General features: G+C 41.6%; 1 protein-coding gene across 6 annotated transcripts in view; it reads left to right on the top strand.

Moving 5' to 3' along the window:
- The window catches only part of TMEM40 (transmembrane protein 40), a 141,064-nt gene that overhangs the window by 38,350 nt on the left and 79,023 nt on the right, over nt 1-23,691 (top strand). For 4 of the 6 annotated variants that reach the window (XM_086939153.1, XM_086939148.1, XM_086939149.1 and 1 more), the window contains 3 exons: nt 5,589-5,686; nt 16,209-16,304; nt 19,458-19,565. In XM_086939153.1, the coding sequence (XP_086795279.1) occupies nt 5,653-5,686; nt 16,209-16,304; nt 19,458-19,565 (238 nt within the window). In that variant the 5' untranslated portion in view covers nt 5,589-5,652. The remainder of the gene's footprint in view (nt 1-5,588; nt 5,687-16,208; nt 16,305-19,457; nt 19,566-23,691) is intronic. The other 2 variants (XM_086939150.1, XM_086939151.1) reach the window with 1 other exon arrangement.

The following is a 23,691-nucleotide window of genomic DNA, read 5'->3' as shown; positions in this document are numbered from 1 at the left end:
TGCCAATCTAGCAGACCCATTAGTAGCAAAATGTCGGATTTGCGCGAAGAGTGGGCCTTGACTACTGGTACCAAAGACTGCATATTTGTTATTATTCTGGTTTGGTACTACTTGTGACTCAAGCACCTACCACACTTTGAATGGCAGCTCACATCAGTGTAGCATATTACCAGAAATGAGAGAACCAACAGCCAACAACACTGCCTACAAATCTTTTCACTGTGGTGGCTTTTTTAGCAACATTATTTTTGGATTTTATACAGACAACATGGTGGGTGCAATATTCATGAGATGTTGTATAGCAAATCTGTCGGCGAGGGGGAGTAGACTAAATAAACATATTAGCAGTGGAATTTTATAAACAACTAGTACTACAGCTGTGGATTTTAAAATATTTTGCTGGTGTCACCTATTGGTGAAAGTGGTAGTACTGCTCACAGCTGCTTAATGTTGGTGTTAAAAATTATGTTTCCAGGCCACTGTGCCTCCCATGGGTTGATTCTCGGTCCCACAAGAGAGTCCTGCAAATAATTGGCGAATTTAAAAATCATGCAAATGCGCGCTTTCTCACTAACTGCTCTCTGGAAAAAAACTACCTCAACAGCACCACCCTAAATTATAGTGGTCCTATGTCTTTTGGAGATGTTTGCTGACCATAAGGGGAGTTTAGTTTCAATAGATGGCTATTTTGGGAGAAGCTAATGTGATATGTACGGTTAGGACAGGCACACATATAAGGTAGTGGGTTCTGCCAAGTTAAGCTATTTTGTCATTATTTTTTAATCATGACAATAGGAAAAATCTTTAGCCCTTTGAGAATTACGTTGCTCTCCTCAAGTGGGTTGGAGCGGCCTCTATTGATTCACGAGAAAAGAACAGAAATGTGAGTGAAAACTCATGCAGTTGCCTAATTGAAGAATGACTTCATAGTTCAGAAAAAGAGTATAAACTACATCTATCACATTCTTCAATGCTGTATTATATGTATTAGTGTGGAAAGGGAAAGTATGTCAAACACTTGAAAAGATAGTCCACAGTTATGTTTAGGACAAGGTTGTGTAAAGGAAATGTTTGGAGTACTTTGTATCTGCAGTATAACAGGTCATATAAAGTTGAGTGACCAAGCCTTGATCAGTGTGAAGAAAGGTTTGGTTGTTCTGAGAAGGCTAAAGCCCTCAAGCATTCCTTTCATTTGTGTAGAGGCGAGTGCTATGTGGGAGCAAAACCCTGAATCCTAAAAATTCAGGGCATCCCAATATTCAGAATATCCAACATTTATCTCTGCCAGTTCTGCTCCAAGCCTGATCTTGCTTTAACAGACACCATCCTTGGCATTGAACGCAACATTAGTTTAGCAGAGTTGCTATACTGCTATCACTAAAATGGTAGTACTCTCCCAGTTTCTATACATTTTTCTGAATATACCTATCCCCCCAACAACAAATTCTTTGCTACCCTGAGGAGCTTCTTGTTGAGACTCATGTGGGCCGGCTGTAGGCCCTAAGAGAGGGAAGCGCATTGGTGCTTCCTTATGACCGAGGGGGGTGTGGATTACCAGATTTCCACCTGTATTATTTGGCTGCACAATGTCAATTTGCATATGATAGGTACCATGCAGATGCACGTCTCCCCTATGCCAAACCTGAGAGAGACCAGAGGGTCCGTGCTGTTGCAGTACATCCTTCTGAAGGGCATCAAACTGGATGCCTCTGACATCCAAACACTATCGACTACCAGCTGGGCACGGAGAAAGCTCAGCTGGTTACACTAGGGAGGTCTCGTATACCCGCCCGACCTGCCTTCGGCTTGTAATCCATGTCCCCCTATCACCCAGGATAAGTTGTCCATCGTACACTCTCACAACACAATCTGCACACATTTGGGGACCTTTTTCTGGGTGGTCATGTTCTCTCGCATGTAGACGATGTCTGATTCATGAATTCTACCCACATGGGCCCTTTTGTATTACAGTGCCTACATACCACGCTATACACAGAGGTCCCCTCTTATCCGCTGGCTCCAGAGGAGTTCCCCCCTTTAACATTTGGGATAACAGACATTTGGGGGAGTGGGCGGTTGGTTTCTAGACTTTATAATGTTTACGCGAATATGCTGCCAGCAGGAGAGGGAAAATCAGAAAGACCTTGGAACGCGACCTGGGATGCCCCTTGCCAGACAACATATGGTACGATTGTTGCAAACAGACCAAACTGGTCTCTCCCAATCACATAGTACACCAGAAGGAGCAGGGAGTAATAAAATGTTTATCTCTCGTGATGGCACGTGCTGTGTGTACTAATACTGCCCTCACTCACATAAATGTGTGACATGCTCCATCATAGGGTTGCTTACAATACACCCTGGCGTAGCCACACACGGGTGGAGCAATAGGGTGGGGGAAGACAATACAATACAGAGCGAAACAAATTATTTCACAATGGCTGGGAATGAAGGTATTGAAAGTGCGGTGTTGTGTGAGTTAAAACTAGCTTGGAAGTGTCGCTGTGCCTAAGACTTAATTCCTGGACTCTCCGGCCAGGGTTAAAAACATGATGGATGGTGGTGATTGGGAGATGTTATGTGCTCCTAACACCCCTCCTTTACTGCCAGGTGGTCGACATGTTTCGGCCGTGTTTGTGCACCTCACGTGTAGGCTCACGCCGGCCTTCCTCAGGACTCTACCTGTCCCAGTGTATTGATACTCTCACCTCCAGTTGAGATAACAGGGTGTCTTAAAAACCAGTTCATCCGTTTCGAGTAATTTCCTCTAGCAAGTATTGAAATTACGAGTTTCCCCCTATTTCGAGTTAGAACTGGCAGTGGGCAAGGAGAGACCCCCCTCTAGTCATACTTACTTCAAGGGTGGTGCTCCTCCCAAGCTGGTCACCTTCATCCGCCAAGTATATCCCAGTCCTACTCACAGTCAAACTTATGTAGTAGAAATGTTTGCTTAGAGCATACACCACGCCTAGTGCTTTGCTAAAATAGACATTGCGAGATCATCTCGTTGCCCCAAATGCCATGTTGATGAGGCGGCCTTTACACATTTGACGTGGACCTGCATTTTTATAGGGGAGTATTGGCGCGATGTGGTCTCTCAGCTGTTTTAATGATAGGGACTGCACTCATGCCGACCCCCTCTTAGCTCCGTTGGGCTATGTTAATTATGTACCAAATGGAGTCCGCAGGTTTACTGGCAAAGTGTTGTTGTTGGCAAAGTGGGCGATTGCATTGCATTTCATTGCATTTCCAGCAGTGGTTAAAAAAGCAATTGGAACTCATAAGAATACATTTGCAAATGTTTGTGCTTCAACTGACTTGAAGTGGCCTGGCACACTTCCTTGCTCTTCCGATGAGCATGAAAAGTACACCTGACAGAAAACCTGTTTTTTTCGCCCTTTGACGTTCTTATGGGAAGGGAAATGAGGATTGCATGTGCACCTGCAGCTGCACTAGTTTCAATAAGTGATGACATTGGGCTAGATAACTGCAAAGGTCTGGCTGATATGGTAAAATCTGCCTCTCTTCAGATGAATGCAACAATAGAAGAAGCAAAAGACATTGCCTGCCACAACCTTAATCAGGGGATTGGATTATAATTCAGAAACATGTCAGAAGGAGCTGCCTTGAAGAGAGATGGTGTGACCTCTTGATGGTGATTCTGACGGCGAACACTGTGGTGAAGTGTGCCCGAGTACTGAAGTGGATCTACACTACTTACACAAAGAGAATGAGAGTAGCAGATGTTGATGAAGTTGTAGACTCAACCACTGGTACAGACAAAAGTCCACACAGTCAAGTGCAGAATCAAGCACAAGTTAAGATGAAAGCCAAGCTCAAGTACGCAACATGAATGCAGAGGGAGGTCAACGTTTGAAAAGGTTGAAGACAAAAACAAGAGAAATGGATTCATGAAGTTTTAGGTTAGTAAAAGGTCTGTTGAAGAACCTAAAAGTCCTGAAGGTGAGTTGCAAATCAGGGATCAGAGTTAAGAACTGTTCCCATGTATAAGAGCATACTAATAGTTGTAGTTGGCCTGTGGTTGTGTTATTAATTCTAGTGAGATATGACGCAAATGGGGTTGAATTAGTCGCTGGTAAGTAAAAGTTAAATAATGGTGTTTTAGAGCATGGAGACATTTTAAAAAATAAATGTCATTATGATTTGAATGCTAAAATTATTCATGAGAATGTTAGGATAATTGGAATAGAACGTTGTATTGTGTGCACATTACTCTCTACATCAGTTGAAGAGGGAGTTACATATGTTAATTTTCCGTTGTCATATGCTATAACTTGCAATGAGTTTATTGGTGTCTTTATTGATAAAGATTTTCTTTCCTTTTATTTGACAAATTTTAATATTTCGTTTGAGTATCTTCCAATTCATTTGGAAAATGTAGATTTTAAATATGGCAAATATCTGAGAATGATTGCACAAACTGAGCATGGAACTATAATCACTAATCAAGAGCATATGTGTGGACTAAACAAATTTCAAAATGCATTTAATAAGAAATTCAGTGAAAGGGGGGGGTTAAAATAGTGAGGGATTGGGGCTTAGGGAAGATTAACAAATCATTCAAAAAGAATTTAGAAAGTTGAAGATTCATCCTAAATTGAAGTTAGAAAAAGAACAGAGTGGGGAGTTGTATACAGTAAGAAAGAAACCTCAAGAAGATGGTACGGATATTAATACAAGAAAAAGCAAATGTGAAAAGAGTTATGAAGTTGTGGAAATTTTATGTCAGGAGGAGATACATTTTGAGGGGAATTTAATATGTTTGTGGGAAGAATGCTTATATTAAACTGCCAAATAATTAGATTGCTTCTTGTTATTTTTCTTTATAGTTCCCCTGATGTTTTTACTTAACCACATAAATAAGACTATAAAACAAACAATCAGAAAATGATGCCAACATGTCGGTTAACCAGAAGGGCCACGCTGAAATAATAAGTACATGACAGCAGCATAGACATTGATCACAAAGTGAAGGGGGAATGTTTGCAAGCTCATTATGGAACATAACATTGGGTACGGCCCATACATGGATAGGGGAGTGTAGAGTTTGCAGTACCCCTAATAAGGCAGAACTCAGCAGATCAGTCCTGGCCATCGGGCTCTAGAGACAACAGGTATTCCCAAAGTTGTTACCAATGTCTTTAGGTCGAGCTGTGGGGGGCTGCAACGTGGCATAGACCTCACTGGCAGTGTCACAATATCTCAAACTCTTAAACCATGCAGTAATGGATGGGCGGCATCCACTGTCCCAATGCAATGCAATTGTTTTCTCTTTGTATAACATAAGATAGCATTGCTGACATTTTATTATCCTTATTAAAAATGTAACTCTTCATGTAAGAACAACATAATTGGTTCTGACATCTGTGATGGATATTAAATTACTTTCAAAATTCCTTTTAAAGTCGATACTTCTACAGAACGAGAACATCATAAAAAAGACTATATCATACATCATACTGTTTAAACTTTTTGGAAAATAATTGAAAAATGTATATACTGGATGATGGTGTTACTTGACAACGACATTTACCAGGCATTAAGTATATTTTTTGTTTTGTACACAGACAAGAAGTTGACTGCAGATTATAGACAGAAATATTATTTTGAGATAGAAGAACCTACAGCAAGATGACGAGTATATCCACAAAACCCAAACCTGAAGGTAAATAATGTTTTCTTTTATTTCAAGACTTAGGCAAATAGATAAATAGCAGTGCATATATTTCTGCACACTGACCTGTACCAGTGTTAGATGTAAATATTATATTGTAAACAGGAGTTTCTGGTACATGTTTCCATTAGAGAAGTTCTAATCTTCAATAGTTCACATCCCCATTCCATCAAGGGCTTGTCGAGCCAGTCATTACTAAACTAATCCATTCTTCATTGGTAGTAGAACAAGCTATAGTTTAAATTTTTTATCGATAAAAACTGACAATTTACACGCTGCCAGCCAATGATATTGCTCCCTGTCCCTTCACAGTTGTTACTTATTTTCCTGTCAGTATTCATATTGTCTGCTTTCTTGCATAAATCTGTTTTGTTAAAAACATTCATATGTTGGTATGTAATTCTAGTACAAAGTAGAGCACACTTTTTTTATTACACTTCCAGCAACTTAGGGGTGCTGGTGTTCAATAGCTAAGGGACTGCACCCTCCCCTTTTGTGACCTATCTATTGAATTAGTTATTTGAATAAGTTTTCAAAACAAATCATCTGACTGTAAGTCATGTACTTTCATAAGTGCAGCCGCACCTGCGTGAGCATGTGTCTGATGCTGCACAGCAGCGCTGATAGGGCGCCCCCCTACAGCCCTTATGTTTTCTCCTATCACAGTGACATCCCTGGTTTAGCCCCTCCTCCAGCATCAGCGCCGAAAGAAAACAGCCTCCAGCAGTATACTATCCAGCCCGGGCTTTTAAAGACTGCGCCGCTATTACTCCACCCTATCCTATCTCCTCAAAGAGTGGGGTGAGATCAGACCTCTGGTGACATGCTTTTTAAACACACCCACTCATGATGAGAGCTGAACAGGTGGGTTAAGAACCATGTCACCAGAGGTCTGCACATACCTTATAGTCACATTTTATTAAGAGCATGTGACATTACTCGAAATCCCCTCTTCCCTGCGCCCATGAGTTGAGGCAGAGGGAAATAAATTAACTTCATCCAGTGCTTGTCTGGGAGACAAGAGTCTGGGACCTGGCGTGACCTCATGCCATCAATATGCCAAGGACAATGATCACACAGGAGTACGTTGGATCTCCATGTACCTTTCCTGCCTCTGTGTCCCTTCCCTGCCTCTGTGTCCCTTCCCTGCCTCTGTGTCCCTTCCCTGCCTCTGTGTCCCTTCCCTGCCTCTATGTCCCTTACCTGCCTCTGTGTCCCTTCCCTGCCTCTGTGTCCCTTCCCTGCCTCTGTGTCCCTTCCCTGCCTCTGTGTCCCTTACCTGCCTCTGTGTCCCTTACCTGCCTCTGTGTCCCTTCCCTGCCTCTATGTCCCTTACCTGCCTCTGTGTCCCTTACCTGCCTCTGTGTCCCTTCCCTGCCTCTGTGTCCCTTCCCTGCCTCTCTGTCCCTTACCTGCCTCTGTGTCCCTTACCTGCCTCTGTGTCCCTTCCCTGCCTCTGTGTCCCTTCCCTGCCTCTGTGTCCCTTCCCTGCCTCTGTGTCCCTTCCCAGCCTCTCCTAAGGGCTGGTGTCTCTTTAAGGCAGCAATGGTTTCTGTCCTTTATCATGGCAAGTGATTCTTGTTTAATTTCCTCTGCAGGCTAATGACTACATGTGATATGTCATATTAAACAGATGTAATCTGCTGGTCAAATAAAACAAATATTAAGTAGTAAATGTGGACACTTACGGAAGGGGTGACTATTTTACTGTCAGCGCAGTCATCGGTCAAAGAAGACTGCGTGTCATGAAAGCCAGGAGACGGTGCATGAAACTGCTACATGTGAGCTCGTCTTGTGAGCCCTGTGTGTGCCTGGTGCTCAGTCTTCCGGGCTCTGAAGCTGAGCCGCTGGGGCTCTCCTGTGTCAGTGTGCGGGAGGAGGCTTTGGACTGGGCGCCTTGATGTCCAAGGGATCCTGTGACAGCTGGAAGTGGAGTCCCTCGTACAGTTTGGATGTGCAGGAGCTGCAGGAGCCGCAGGAGCCTGCCTTAACGTGAGAGGTGCGGCGGGTTTGAATAAATTACCGACAGCTGCAGGTGCTGCAGCGGCATTGGAGTCTGACCAGGATTGATTTGGCCGAAAGCATAATCAGGAGCCACCACTACAAACAAGGGGCCCGATTCACAGAACTGATCTGAGACGAAATCCTAAACTTACCACTTTTGGTATTCACAGAATGCACTTACTACTTTTGGTTAAACTTGCTGCTTTTGGTTAAACTTACTACTTTTTGTATTCACAGAGGGCATTTAGTAGTAGTAAACTAACTTTACTTCTACTACTAAATGCCTTCTGTGAATACCAAAAGTAGTAATTTTAACCAAAAGCAGTAAGTGCATTCTGTGAATACCAAAAGTAGCAAGTGCCTTCATTTTAGGATTTTGTCTCAGATTAGTTCTGTGAATCGGGCCCAAGGTGAGGAGCGTGGTGGTAGCGTGAAGCAGCACTAGGGTGCCGCTCTGTAGAGTCAAGCCAAGGAGGTGTTGAGGCAGCTGAGACAGTAGGTCTCAGTGTGGATTGCTTCCCCTGGTGGGCTCTCCCACTCGCTGTTCAATTTTAACTCCACTTTTCCTCACTCTTACCCCTTATTTACTCTCACAGAGAGGTGAGGCCCAGAAGTAATACATCGTGACCCTGCTCAGTAATATGGAAACATGGTAACACAACAATACAGCTAGTTGCATGGTACAACAAATTGCAATGCCGATTAGTTGAACCAGTTCATCCAAATAAGCATATATTGGGCATATTGGGTTGACTGCCATACAGTTAAAAGAGCCTGTAAGTGAACAAAAGATTAACAGTGAGACTAGGTAGATACATTGCCCTAAATGTCGACAAAGCATCACATCGGGAAATAACCATTACAACACAGTCATTACAACGCACTACCTTTACAACACAGACATTACATCACAACTGCATTCACATTGCATGCTATTACAACGCAGGTATTTCAACGCATGTCACTACAAAGCGTGCCATTACAACGCATACCATTACAACACATGCCATTACAACGCATTATAAGGTAAGTAATGGAGTTTTGTTTTGTTTTAAGGTGGGTATGGGTTTGGGGGTACATACATGGGATTAGTAATTTTTATCCCTACACTATCCAACACTTACCCTACTGTTGCACTCACTGGAGTGGGAATAGTACATTTTACCTCTACTGAATCCAACACTTACCCTACTGTTGCACTCACTGGAATAGGAAGAGTAATTTTACCCCTATACTATCCAAAACTTACCCCACTGTTGCCCTAAAAGTTGTAATGGTATGTGTTGTAATGGTATGTTTTGTAATGGAATGCGTTGTAAAGGTAGTTTATTAAAATGCGTTGTAATGGCATGCATTGTAAAGTCATGTGTTGTAAAGGTAGCTGCGATGTAAAAACTACGTTGTAAAGGCATGCGTTGTAATTGTTTGCTTTGTAATGTCATATATTCCATCAAATCAAACCAGCATCATATAAGATTGATTCAGTCCACATTTTTGGGGAATTTACAGGCTGGTAATGAGAACATGTAATTCTCTTTTATTAGAGGGCCCCAAAAAGGAAAAAGAAAGAAACTTTTTTTTAAAAAGCACAAGGAAATTGAATGCCTGAGACTTGCTCACGTCTGTATGACTTATGAGTGATGTTGCCTCCAGCCAGTAGCAATCCAGCAATGGCCAAATGGTTCAAAAGCAGCAAAGCTTGCAAAACCAAAACCATTTTATGGACATAACAAATGATTTTAACTGTGATAAGGCAACTAATGCTTCACACACCTTCAGAACCAAGCGGCGAGACTGGCCTTCGGGATCCCGAAATGGCAATCTGCTAAACCTTTTCTTACCAACCTGCACTGGCTTCCTGTCACTTCGAGAGAAGCCTTTAGGATTGGCTGCCTCACCTTCAAATCTCTAACTGGTCCCTGCCCTGCCTTCCTGAAATCCCTCATCAGCCCCTATTGCCCTTCACGTAACCTCAGATCTTCTCACCTCCGCCTCCTGGTTGTCCCCTCTTTCAAACGCTGCAGAATCGGAGGTCGGAGATTTGCACATTTGGCCCCCAAATTCTGGAACTCTCTTCCACCCTCGCTTAAAACCTCTAATTCGCTCATCCAATTTCGCAGATCTTTGAAAACATGGCTCTTCCCACAATCTGACTAATCTCCCCTGCCTCCCTCAGCACTAGATCAGCGCCAGGAAACCCACGGTGACAGAGCGCTCTATAAGCTCACCTTAACATAACATAACATAACAAAATCAGTGGGTACATTGAGTTATAAGGGAATGGATGAAACTCTTGACGACCTCCTGTGGACTGATGTATTGTGCACCAAGTGGTCCTGGAGCCGGTGCCACCCGAAGACCAGCCGACTCCACAGCAGTTGGAATCGAGCCATAAGAACAACCTACAACTGACTCCTTCTAAACCAAGGATCCGAAGAGATGAACTTGGAAATAGAGGATTCCATCTGTTTGAATTCACAAAAATCATTAATCCTTTGACAAAGCTGGACAAAAGCATGCTTAAAATATGGACCCCATAGCTCCAGCTGATTTTCTTAGCCGCTGTAGAAAAATCAGAACAAATCGTTGCTCAAATCAATCGCCCTCCGCTCTGGTGGGAATTATTGGAGAAAGCGATTATTGTGAATGAACGAGCAGCAAACATGAATGCTGATAAATTGGAGGTTCAAATTTCAGTCCTGCAAACTTTAGCTACATACACAATGGCCATAGACTCTAAGCTAGATGAGTTGAATGATTTAATAATAAAAGCTCAATTATCGGCCAATGCATCAGAAAACCCCTGCCTATGTCTCCATTTAATGGATAGGTTGGCAACCCTTCCAGAAATATTGACATTCTTAATTCAGGATTTTAAAAGTACAGTGACGGAGCCATCATCCCTTTCAATCCAACAAGTAAGCCAAAAGCAGGGTTTGGTTAAATCGTCAAAACTTACCCAACGTACAGGGGCGATTGAGGAGAAGGTAGTTATGGAATCAGTCAACAACTGAGTAGAGTTTTCACCCCAGTCTAAAGAGAACGAGATTCCCGCTGTAACACCATCAGCAACTGTTTCCTGGGCATCACTCTTCTGAACATGCCATCCCATGTTTTCATCATCGAGTGAAGTCTATCTACTTGTGAGAAAATGTGAAGATATTTTTGTTCACTGTTTTTTTTCTTGGCTTTTCATGTCAATTATATGAATTTGTACTTATTTGACATAAGTCAATTTGACATAAGAAATTAAAGGTTTCACCAACAGTGTCAACATTTTTTTTCCAACATTTGTTATGCAAAAGCCTAAGGGGCTTATTTACAAGTCCCTTGCGCCGCCGGTGCGTCACTTTTTCCCATGGTAAAAGTGACGCACCGAAGACGCAAGGGGCTTCGTAAATAAGCCCCTATATTTCTGTTAATCAATCTATTGTGTCCATTGTCTAGGATTTGCCCCAAACCTTTTCTTTTCCTGGACTTTTTCTCTATTGCATGACACTTATCTCTGTTTAAGGAAAATGTCATTATTTGTTTGGGTTATTTGATGCACCAGGAGATAAATATTTTCTCACATTTCAGACCGTGGGAATTTTCCTCCCCACTATCGGTTGTCCACATCTTATTTTGTACAAGATTCCAGGATTTTTTCAAATGAACGTGGCCTTTTTTTACATTTTTAGCTGGAAACTCTTCAGTAACTTTTCCTCCATAACAAAATAAATTGAAATCTTTTTTTTTTAAATTTCTTTTTATTAGTTTCATTCATAGTTACGCATACAGTACCAGACGGTGTTATCGACAATCACTTATTACAGTAGTACAATGGCACGGGGAAGAAAAGTCACATTTACACAGTATCATCTTCTCGATCTCCACTTCGTCTTATTTCAAGTTCTCCCATCGGGGAGATACAGATATTACCACAATATTTGTTCCATTTGCTCCATTTCTTATCCCACTTCTTTGGACACCCACTATTTATAAATACTTCCTTTTCTGCAATCATACATTTATCAAGTTCTTTTGCCCATATTTGGATAGATGGTGTACTTGCCTCCCCCCACCTCTTGGCTATTTCCCTTTTTACAAGGGGATAGCTGAGTGTGGCCATTTGCTGTTCCACCTCTGTGAGGTCTGTTGCTGCCCATATATTAATCAGGCCTAACCCAGGTGTGAGAGTCATTTCTTTCCCCAAGGCAGTTTGGATACATGTTGTGGCCCCCTCCCATAGTCGTAAGAGCTCTGGGCACTCCCATAACGTGTGGTAAAAGGAGGATATTTGGCCGCAGCCCCTAAGACAAAGTGCATCAGTTCTGGCCCCTATTTTTGCCATTGTCACTCCTGTTAGATATAATATATGGAGAATTCTAAATTGTATCAGTCGAAAGCGGAGGGTGATGGCAGCATCTTTAGGGGACATCAAGGCTTCCTGCTAGTCCTCATCATCAAGTGATCCCAAGTCTCCCTCCCACTGTCCTCTAGGTTTGTGTAGTGTGTCAGGCAGATTGTTACATAATTTTTTGTAGGTCAATGAGATGGCTTTGGAGTGTTGTGGCCCATCCAGCAGCCGATCTTCCAGCGGTGACGACTCTGGTATCTCTGTGAGGTTGGGCAGGGCTGTGGTGAGGGCGTGTCGAATTTGAACGTACCTAAACAGTTCCCCCTGCGCTTCTTGTAGCTCCTTAAAACTTAGGATCAACCCTATTTTAATCAGGTCTCCGACCATGGAGATCCCAATAGTGTCCCACTTATCGAAGCCGGGTTGATGGCAGAGAGAACCCAACTGCAGGATAAATAGAAATCTTGAACAATTTGTAGAAGCATATATGCGGCTGGTGCAATTAAATGTCCCATGATGAATACTAAGGCTGTAAAGTCTTGAATCCACCTCATGCCTCTTTAATCCACTTGCAGACACCTCCTTTCCCATTATCTCACTCTTGCAGGTTCCTGCATCCTCCATCGTTCCGATTTTTATATTTTCCCCTCACTTACTCTCCTCAATATATAAGGCAAAAAAAAAGTGCCAGTGGCCGCCACCAGCAACACTGGCTCAAATAAAGCACTGAGCATATGCTACCTAGGAACTCAAACTAAATTTATCATTACTTTGATTCGTAAATGTATTTGACCTCGTAAAAGGCTCCCCATTTGTGCCCTAGCATCATTCCATTCATTTTTCCTGGAAATCATGCAATGGTGTAGGGTGTGTCGGTTAAATCCCGATTTGCTTACGTCACCACAGTCTGTGCCGGTCTATCTACATTTTAAAAGAAGTGTTAGAGGCAAGTGCAGAAAAAACAGCGTAGTTTAAGCTTCAAATGCAAGTTATTGACCCTTGTTTAGGTATTCTCGTATGTTGCCTACTGGAACAAAGGAGAGTTTTAAAAGTGTGTGTATGTGTGTGTGTGTGTGTGCGTGCGTGTGTGTGTGCATTCATGTGTGTGTGCATTTAATCCCTTGCTGTCCATGTGCTACCACTCTAACAACTGAAATTTCATGTGTAGCACACCATTTTGTAAAGACCAGGAAAGAGATAAATTACTCTTGGTATTTTTCAAGATGTGTACTATTCCACAATGTGAGAAAAGGATCATAACGTTTTTATGAACCTGATGATAAGTGAAAAACATTTTTTTATAAGGGCTATTTTTTGGTGCCAGCTCCACGTCAATCTCTCGGCATTGTGAAGATGTGAAAGTTTTCTTATTTTGTAACAGAATTATTCAATATTGGTTGTGTTTGCCAGACAAATCAAGAAAATATCACAACGGCAACCAGGTAGATAGATTTTTTTTATACCTCTGATGGATAAGGTCTGACTATCAGACTCCAGCCACATTTGGGGGCATATTATCAAGACAGTCGATATAATTATCGCCGCTTTAGCGGCAAAAAACTGCAGCCAAAATGGCAATAATAGACTTGATAATATGCTCTATGGAATTCCAATTGAAGCCATTGTTAGATGTCCTTCACATCTAACATGGGCTTCAATTGGGATTCCATAGAGCATATTATCAAGTCCATTATCGCCGGTTTAGCTGCAGTTTTCTGCCGCTAAAGCAGCGATAATGTTATCGCCTGTCTTGATAATATGCACCGAGGTTTGTCAAAACTGGTTGTTTTCTTAGTGTAGCTTCTTCTGTTGTAGACTTCTTTTGACTGTCAGGATACTAGTCTGATATTTCTATTTTCCAAAGTTTGTAATTACTCTTTCCTGGCAGGTAAAAGGTGTTGGTATAGAGCCGCCAGGTATGAAAATTGTGGGGCAGGATAAATCAAAAACAAACTAACAGGAGAGGAGGGTCTAAAGGAACATTTAAAGACCTGGCATGGGCAAATTCCCTATCGAAAGCATAATAGACACTAGCAGAAGTCCACTGGTCTAAAAAGTCCAGGTAACCTTACAGAGTCGCAATGATCTCATTGACAAAGAGTTGGAAAAGGAGGAAAAATACTTTTGTTGACCAAGAAGAAAGAAACATAGGGAAAATCATAAAAGGAGGATGGATTCCCATCACTCACCTAGGTGACATGCTTCATCATCTGGGATCTCCTCCTGGTTACACACTAAGGTAACCAAGGGCTACAACCTTCTGGCTATCAGAAGGGAACTCATGGATGTTTTCAAATGTACTCTGATAGATGGAGCTCTACAGTTTCTATCCAGAATGTTGAACTAAAGTTTCAGAGTGACGGGCGCAGTGCAAGATCAAAAAGTGATGAAAAGTGCAATTTAAAATTGAATACCAAGAGAGAAAATATTTTAATGTGTATCTCTTGCTATCCAACCTAAAAACAGTGCAAGAACAGATTTAACAGAATAACTGCCGAAAAATCAGGTCTACATGTTTCAGCCAACCGGACATTTAATAGTCCAAGGCCTTCCTCAGGACCACTGGATATACATTTGCTACTGCGTATGTGAAAAAAGAAAACTAAATGTGTCAAAAAACACATTTTAAGATTATTAACTTTTGAAACAGGGTTGGAATGAATACATCCAGAAAACCTGAATTTCAGGCGTACTAATCCTCCACAAATCACTGGATGCTGATGGCACCGTGATTCACGAGGACCGGACCTCACCTCACCTGGCAACAGCTCATGAAAAGAGGCCCCGCTCTGTCCGTCAGTACCTCAGGCCCCAGGTACTGACGGACCGAGCATTTCCGGTTGTGCAAGAAGCCATGGGAGGTAACGTTTTTCGAAGGAATAATGAAATTCAACAAAAATCTTTGGCCAGAGAGGGTGCAAGCGTAGATTTATTTTGTAAATGTCTATACAAATATTAATGTTTTCTTTTCACAATTTAATCAATGGAGCACTTTAGATTCTATCTCGGCCCTTATTAGGAGAATGCCAGTTTTACCTACTGTGAGTTTCCTTCCAGGGTGGTACCTAGAAATGCTGGTTGGTATTGTGCCTGTTTTGTTTCTCGCTGGGGCTCAATTGTCATACTACTTCAAGATTTAGAGCCTGATTACAATCTTGGCGGCCAGGGTTACTCTTTAATAAACATGGCGGATATCCCGTCCACCAAATTAAAATACTGTTATATCCTGTGGAACTTGTAATACAGCGGATGGGATATTCATAAAGATTGTGATGGAGTATCTCATCCACCAAGATCGGGGTTAGTCCCTTAGTCCTCTAAATGAGCAATATTCCCAGAAATCAGTGTTTGCACGTCGATCTATACAGGATTTATCCCTTATTCCTCGCAATGATGTATTTTGCCAGGGGTACACTGGCAAAATTATCCGTGGAAAATATCAAAATGTGGGAATATGGTAAACTTGCATTTTTCCTTTTAATCACTGGAAAAAGCAAAATGGTTGATTGTAACATACTCACTTTGCACCTTCCATTGAAAATGTTATCAAGAAGAAAACTATTCCCTTACTTGCAATTTTTTAAATTATTTTATTTTTAGCTTTTTATAGCACAAATTAGACCCGACACATCGAGTATCAGAGCGCTTTACATGAGCACCAGTTTTGTTACAGATGAACACATTCATTTTTTGTTAGGCATGGGGAGAGTAAGTGATTTGGCCAGAATCACAGGATGTTGAGCGTCGTTGCCTAGACTCGAACCCAGTTCCCCAGGTCCGAGGTAGACCACTCTAGCCGTACGGCTACATCATCTCCTGAGCTCTGGAAATAGTAGGTTTACAATAGACAAATAGAAGATATTATTCATGTTGGTACCACACATAGGTGAAAAACTATTATTAAAATAATGGTATTAGGTTGGCATCACAGACAAAAAGGCATACATTTATGTGTTCTGTTTTGACTAGTCATGGAGTCTTATAGAAGATCAAAGTTGTGCAAATATTGCATGTTTTTAAAACAAAATAAATCTAAGTACTGTTTTAAATAACCCAGTAATTGTTTTTACTATTGACAGCAGTGGAAGATTACCTAGATATTGTCTGATTTGGTGACGCTTGAAACAACTTCTCACCTGTTTAAAATATTTTTCTGTTTTTCACTAACAGATGTTACAAATAAGCCAAAGGTCACTGTGGCCACTGTAAAGCCAAACATACACAGGATAAAACCAGACCAGGAAAATGATGAACAACTAACACCAGGTATGGCAAAACAAACACCCTGCTTGGTTATGTATAACTTCCATTGGAGGCCTCCAGTGTGAAAACAGGTTTCACAATCCAATTAGATATTGCTTTGAAGTCAGAGCATTGAAACAAAAGTTTAATTGTTTCACTGCTTTGATGTTAGAGAAGTAAAACACTTAAATTGCGAAGTCCATGCTCTGACAGTGATGATCTGTCACATCCAGGAGCGGTCCATGCAGGTAAGAGTGGTGAGGCCGGGTGTGGGGAAAGCAGGGGAGGGGTTTATTTCATCAGACGACCACGAGGGAAAATAAATTATTTATATACTTTTCCCTCTTGGTCGTCTGTCAAAATACCCCCCCCCCCAAACTGGCCCCACCGCTCTTAGCTGCATGGGTTGCTCCTGGTCCCATCCCCTGGGTCACGAACCGCCATCACCCCTAACTGCTGCGGATCTGAGTCGAACCACAATGGCATCAAAATGGAGGCCATGCTGACAACATCTCTCACACAGCTACTGTTAGCACCGCAACACATCAGCAGCTCACTGCAAGACAACTGAGTTTGGCTTCTGGTTGAGTGACTGTGCAGTGGGTGATGTGGCAGAAAGAAACACACCAGGTAGCGATCTTTGAGGGAAATAATGGGAGGGATGGTATTGCATAACATGCACAGGGAGGTGTCAGGGGCTTTTTCAGTTTGCCAGTGATGGGAGTAGGGTCTCCTCTGGGTCTGTGATTACCTTTCTCCATGTCATTAAGGAGACAATTTTAGTCATGGGGTTTTGTATGCCAGTCTAATGCATTATGGGTGATGCAGTCTTGGTTTGCTTTCATTGACCTAATTAGAATGACACACATAATGGCAATGATTTGTAGATGAAAGGTTCAGGACTGGAAACATGACAACTTTGAGTGAGGTGGTAACCCTTGTTGGCTATGGGAGGGTTAATCTAAGTGTGTCATGTACTTTTTTGAGTTTACTCAAAAGAATGGTGGTGGGCTGACCTGATGTACTGAGGAGGGTGTAAAGATGCCGGGTACTTTATGAGTGGGGGACTAAGTGAGGTACGGTCATGTTGTGCATGGCTCTCTCATGACATTTCTACGCCTTTGCTACAGCCCTGAAAAGGGGAAGAGGTTAGGAAGCAGGGCCAAAAAGAAAATAAAGTTCTTTAGGGGTAATTGTCAATTAAATAAGTTTTCAACCTTTAAGTACCAACTGACACCATGGGTGAGTCAATTTTTACTCTTGTTTTCAATTTAATGTCACTTTGGCCCTGTGGTGAAGTATAAAATGGTTATAGTCAGCTACCAATATATATATATAATGTTATACTTGTTTGAAGTAAACAAATCTGTCAGAGATACTGGCTGTAGGTAGTTAACAGATTTGGGTCAGTGGTATTTTTGTAATGAATTGGCTGTAAAAGCAGACAGCATGATTTTCATTTTTCTGCAAAATATTATTTATTGAAATCCCACGGGCAACAAAAAGGAACATTATTTGGTGAAATATTGTGGTTGCACCAAGCATTGTGATGTTTACTGCTAACCAATGAAATTACTCCAGGCCGATTTTACCAGCATAAAATCCAAATTCTGTTACTACAAATATATGTATGTGCTGTGATCAGGGCTTTAAGCGGGATGAAAGACTGGGGGTCTCTCAAAGGGGCGTGGCTGATGTAATTAAGGGCCTGAATTAAAACACTTCAGCTAAAAATCTGTGCTTAGCATAGTGTGCCTTCACAAAACAATGTCTCAACCGGTAATCATTCACAAGGGAATTAAGCAAGACGAATTAATCAAGAGAAGGAAAAAAGGGAGACCCAAAGAAGTTTGTAAGAAAAAAGGTTCTTATTTGTAAGTAGTTATAAAAGCACTACAGTACATTATATGTATAAGTAACCATAAGTGGGTTGTGCACTGGGCGTGCTTGTGACAGTGAACGGTGCAGTGACACAATGAGGTGACAGAACAGCTTGAGCGGCACAAAAATTACAATAACAATGGTGGTCAATAACAAAAATGAAGGTATATACAAGATAAATATTCCACTTTAAATTATTTAGATTGACCACATTGAAGCCAGAGATAATGCTGGGTGGTCGATGGCATTTCGACCTGTCTTAGTTTAGGTCGTCATCAGGATCAGGTTACGTGAATCTGATATAGTACTGAATAGTAGGAGGATGGTCTAAGTCAAAGGGCAAAGATGGTAAGGCAGTCCAGTAGGTATCTGCAAGGGTTAAAACCTGTTGGGACAACATAGGACTAAATAAGGTCCCCTTGGGATCCATAAGAATGGCAAGTCTGCTTGGCAAAACAATCTCATCTGCGACGTCCCGGAGTGTAGTAGAACATCGGCTCAAGTGTGGCAGAGGTACTAATCTCCGTTGGGAAAATCCAAAGTGGAGTGAAGCAGGCGAGAGCAGTGCATCAAAAAAATGCTGCCAGCACAGGCTGTAAATCGGAAGCCAGCCATTTGTTTGGACGCGCAAGGCTCAGCCGCAGGGAACAATCGCGGTCAGAGCAGGAGTCCAAAATAGAATAAGGCGAACGGGCGAAATGAATCGTTCCGTTACAGGTGCCTAAGGAAATGGTGTATAGTTTGCTGTCCCACTGGTTCTGTCAATACATCCAGATGTATGATACAACAATCAACAACATTCCTACAATAAGTCAGGACTATTGGCTTTGTCAATAGTTGTTGGTTGCATAAGATAAATAAGCAGCAACTGTGGCTTGTGTATAGTATTGAAAAAGCTTCCACTTAAAGCCCTGGTGACACCACTACATTCTTACTGCTGCTGAATTTCAAGAAGAGAAGGGAAATGCAGAGAGAAAATTACCTTCTTTAAAGGATTTCCCTACAACGCACACCTGGCATGACTTCTCTACTAGTGAGAAGGGTGATCAGGCAACATCGATGTGCCTGCTGTCACTGCAGTCCGGTAAAAAATGGACCACCTGTGCCAGGTACAAAACAGAGCCCGATAGATACCCATTTCAAAACCCCCTTTTAAAAACTGGCGGTGCTCAGCACTGGTGAGAACCGGCCCACTTGAAGCCCACTGAATGCCCTGGCTGTGATGATTTTCATGCTCTTTTAATAAAGAAAATTTCTTCATTTTTAAACATTTATGTAAATTAATGTAATTGTTAGCAGATGATGCAGTTTCGAAGAAACGCAGACTCTCCCCAGCAATGTTAAAGCGAAGTTTGACAAAAGTGAAAGAAATCGACAGCGAAGATGATCATCCGAATGCATCAGGTATGCATAATACAATTGTCCCGCTGAAATTCCTTGGAAATAGCTTGAAAGACGATGTGTCCTTCTGTATGAATGATACTTTTGTACCATGGCAGAAGTGTTTATATGTTGTAATTATTTTTTTTTAACAGAGTTTTATATAGCACGAACTTGACCCTGTATCGGGTATCAGAGAGCTTTACATAGCACTAGATGAAGTGATTTGCCCAGAATCACAGGATGTTCAGCATCATTGCAGAGACTCGAACCCTGTTCGCCAGATTTGAGGTCGACCGCCCTAGCCGTTAGGCCAACTCCTCTCCCCATATGTTTTTTTAGTAATCTGAGTGAAGTGTCCTACCACACATTCTAGCTTTTATTGGAATGTTGTGGGTAAGGATTCTAAGGAAAAAAAATCTGAGTTAGTATTTTTTTCCTCGTTACCTTGATATTGCAGTCTGTCATACCACTTGATTATATATTTGGGGATTTTTCTGTCCACCAATGATGGCATTGGGCACCAGATCTCTTTCTGTAATGCTACTCTTAACATTTGAAAATTACCACCACCAAATAGAAACAGATAAAAAAAAAAACAGGGATCTGGAAATCATACTTAACAGCAGTATGATTTATGCCACTAAGGTTATCAAATGTACATTGAAAAAATAAACGGGTATGGTTGAAAGGTAATATACTTTCAACAGTAAATAGTCCTAAAGCCATTGAGGCAGAAAAAAATATTTTCCCATTTGAATTCTGGGGCAGTGGCACAATAATAGCCCCCACAGCTCCTGAGCACCAGTGGGCCCCCTCCGGGTCAGTGCATGGACAGCGTCCCTCTGGTCTGAGAGCTCCTGACTGGGTCTGGAGCGCGGGGCCCTCCATGTACTTTCCAGGGGGGCCCCACAAGTTTTGTTACTCCACTGTGCTGTGGCAGTGATACCTTATGGAACTGTCATCTATGAACTTAAGTGTCTGTGCCTTGGGCTCCTGATGAACTGTTATCATAGTTCGCTGAAGGTCATTGTATAAGCGTGTAAGATGTATGGAAGACCTTCTTCAGTTTGCCTAAAAGTATAATAACAGGAACAGTGAGAGTGGGCTTTGGGCCAGCTGCAGTGAGCCACAGGCTTTGATGGAGCTTTGATGGGTTGCAGTTGCTTGGATGAGCTGGCCATAAAGACCATGACAAGGTTACATTGCGCCACATTTGTTCCCAACAGGGTTTAGTGTTAGGACATGAGGCGAAGCAACCTTTACAATGCAGTCATTACATTGCATTACCTTTACAACGCAGTCATTACAACACAACATCTTTTACATCGCATGCCATTACATCGCAGCCTTTAGATTGCATGTCACTACAAGTATGTCATTATAACGCATGTCACTACAACGCATGCCATTACAACGCAATATAAGGTAAGTAATAGGGAATAGTAATTTTTACCCCTACACTATCCAACACTTACCCTACTGTTGCACTAACTGGAGTGGGAATAGTAATTTTTACCCCTACACTATCCAACACCCATCCTACTGTTGCCCTAAAAGTAATATGCGTTGTAATGGTATGCATTGTAATGGTATGCTTTGTAATGGAATGCGTTGTAAATGTAGTTTCTAAAAATACTTATTGATGGCATGCGATGTAAAATCATGCGTTGTAATTTATATTGCGATGTAAAAACTGTGTTGTAAAGGCATGCATTGTAAATGTTTGTGTTGTAACGTCATATATTCGACATGAGTAATGCGTTTGTTTGTCTTGCTAATGTCATGTGTAGGTTATAATTAAATGCCACTGTTTGTTCTGTGTGTATTTATTTTAAAAAAGCATTTTAAGTGTTGGCTTGTGGCATTTTTGGGTAGGAATTGCTTTCTGTTTGGATGTTTTAGCATGCCATAATGGCAAAGTACTTGTCACTATTCATCCCTGTCAGTTTATTTGGTTTTCCTTGTCATCCTGATAACATGTTGCTGAGTTTATTGTTTGTTGCTCTTGAATTAAAGATGTGCATGCATATTGGCCTGTGCTAAATATGCAACACAAGTAAAGTGCCTTTGTCAAAAGTATGTATTCAATATTTTGCTGTATATGCCTTTTAAGTTCACCACTTACAACACAAACTGCATCTTGTGAGTCATTTTCATAACACCTTTTCTTTGACGGTCAGATTAGCACTACTAATGCAGTTAGGTCAGCTAAAGGACCCTAAACACATCTTCCATATAGGTGTAGCCAAAGATCTTGCTTCATATGGGATTTTCTTTCTTGGGCATGTGAGGGCAACAAACTCAGATGTGCCCAACTATTCTAAAACTCTTATCCTAACAAGGGGCAAGACTTACGGGGTTGTCAATGCTGGTCTGTTCGGCTATTGGGGAATACAACGACCAGACTGCTTATCAGAAAAAGGGAATGAGTATATCATGCCTACACTGGCTTCCCATTATGCATAAAAGGGGTTAAAAATTGTTTCCTTGTGTTGCATGGTCATTAAATTCATGGGAGCCCACTGCTCAGCAGACATCTGTGACACGTGTGACCTGTCATGCCACTTTAGTTGTTTTTATTGACGTTAATGTGTATGTTTCGCAAACAAAAACATGCTCTTGTTGAAGCTCTGCAGGGATATTCTGTTTACATTAAGCTATTCATAGTTAATTGATCACTGTTCCACATGTGCTTCTAGTTCCACATTTGTTAGCTGATGTATACATCAATTTCATTCCCATGGATTCACCATCGTGCTGTTCTATTCTCTAGCATAGAGTCGGCTTCAGAAGCCATCTTTCTTGTTGGTGCACATGCGACGACAGATAAGTTCCGAAAGGGACCTCATGCTAGAAAAGAGATCCAATGGCTGTGCAGACACGGAGAACCACAGTAGTTAAAGGTTCAGTTCAATGTATCATTGCAAGAATTGCTTCTCCTTCATTGAAAACCTAAAGCTCATATTCTGCAGGTGACAATTACTTAATGTGAATAGTTGTGCTGGTCTTCTCACTTCAGTCCCATCAGATGTTATTTAAATTTACTTACAATACATGCTTCATGTTTTCTTGTCTCTGAAAGATAGTGCATTTAAAGATGTCTATCTCTTCCCCCATGCGGCATGGTTCTTTTTGAGATAAAATCATTGACACCTTCTGCTCATTCAGTCTACCCCTGGATCATTCCACATGCACTTTGATCCACACCCTTATTGAACTTTGTCACTACTCATAGAAAATGTTGTTCCTAGATATGGGCTTCCAAAATGGGATCTGTAACCAGGACCCTATTTTTGACATGGTAAGAGTTTACTCTCAGTGAGCCAGAAATAACGTATGTTTCTTTTCGATTCTTATTGTGATCCCGCCCTGTAGGGATGCCACCAGGAATGGCTTTCGGATGGGCCTCCATAAATTTAGCGGTCTATGTGATGCTATTTCAGCTGGTGTTACAGCTACTAGAAGCTCTTCCTGATTATGTTGCCAGTTTCCTTCACAGGCAGACAATGTTAGTTTTTGTGTTCAGAAAGATTTTATTAAGTTTTAAGACAAAATGAAAAAAACAAGTACAATACAAAAAAGAAGAAGGAAGTTACAAGCGTAAGTGATCAAATAATCAATAAGAAATGCATTAAACCAAAATTAGTTTTAGAAGCAGTCCAGTGGCTGAGACACATATCAATTGCTAGAGGAAGACAGGTTGACCCAGGCTGCCAAGCATGGATCATTTCTTGAGCAGTTGGGGTGAGGACACTCTTTTGACCTTCACAGTTTTATATCTACTGGAAAGTTGAACGTGACAGGGGGTCAGCACTGTCCCATCTTTCTTTCCTCGCAAATGTCTATAGCCATCGGTGTACTAGCCAATAGTCTGCAAGGTTGGTCGATTATGGCTGGACCAGTTTCCTTCAAGGATGATGTTCTCCTCCCAGCACTTTATTCAGAGACTCCCTCTCCCATCCTCAGTCCCAACCAAATATCTCTTTCGCTGCATCTTATTGCAGTGACTTTTACCTTCTGCTGACCTGCGAGTCACATATCAAAGAGAAGAGCCCCAACCAACAATCAGTTTAATTCATTGTTAATATCTGATATCGATGGGAAAGCTGGGCTGCTACCATACCCTTGCTTAAATGCATTACAAAAT

The sequence above is a fragment of the Lissotriton vulgaris genome, chromosome 9 (assembly GCF_964263255.1).
Source record: "Lissotriton vulgaris chromosome 9, aLisVul1.2, whole genome shotgun sequence".
Lineage (NCBI taxonomy): Eukaryota > Metazoa > Chordata > Amphibia > Caudata > Salamandridae > Lissotriton > Lissotriton vulgaris.
The sequence above is the reverse complement of the archived record's forward strand: the minus strand, read 5'-3'. Positions and strand labels throughout refer to the sequence as shown.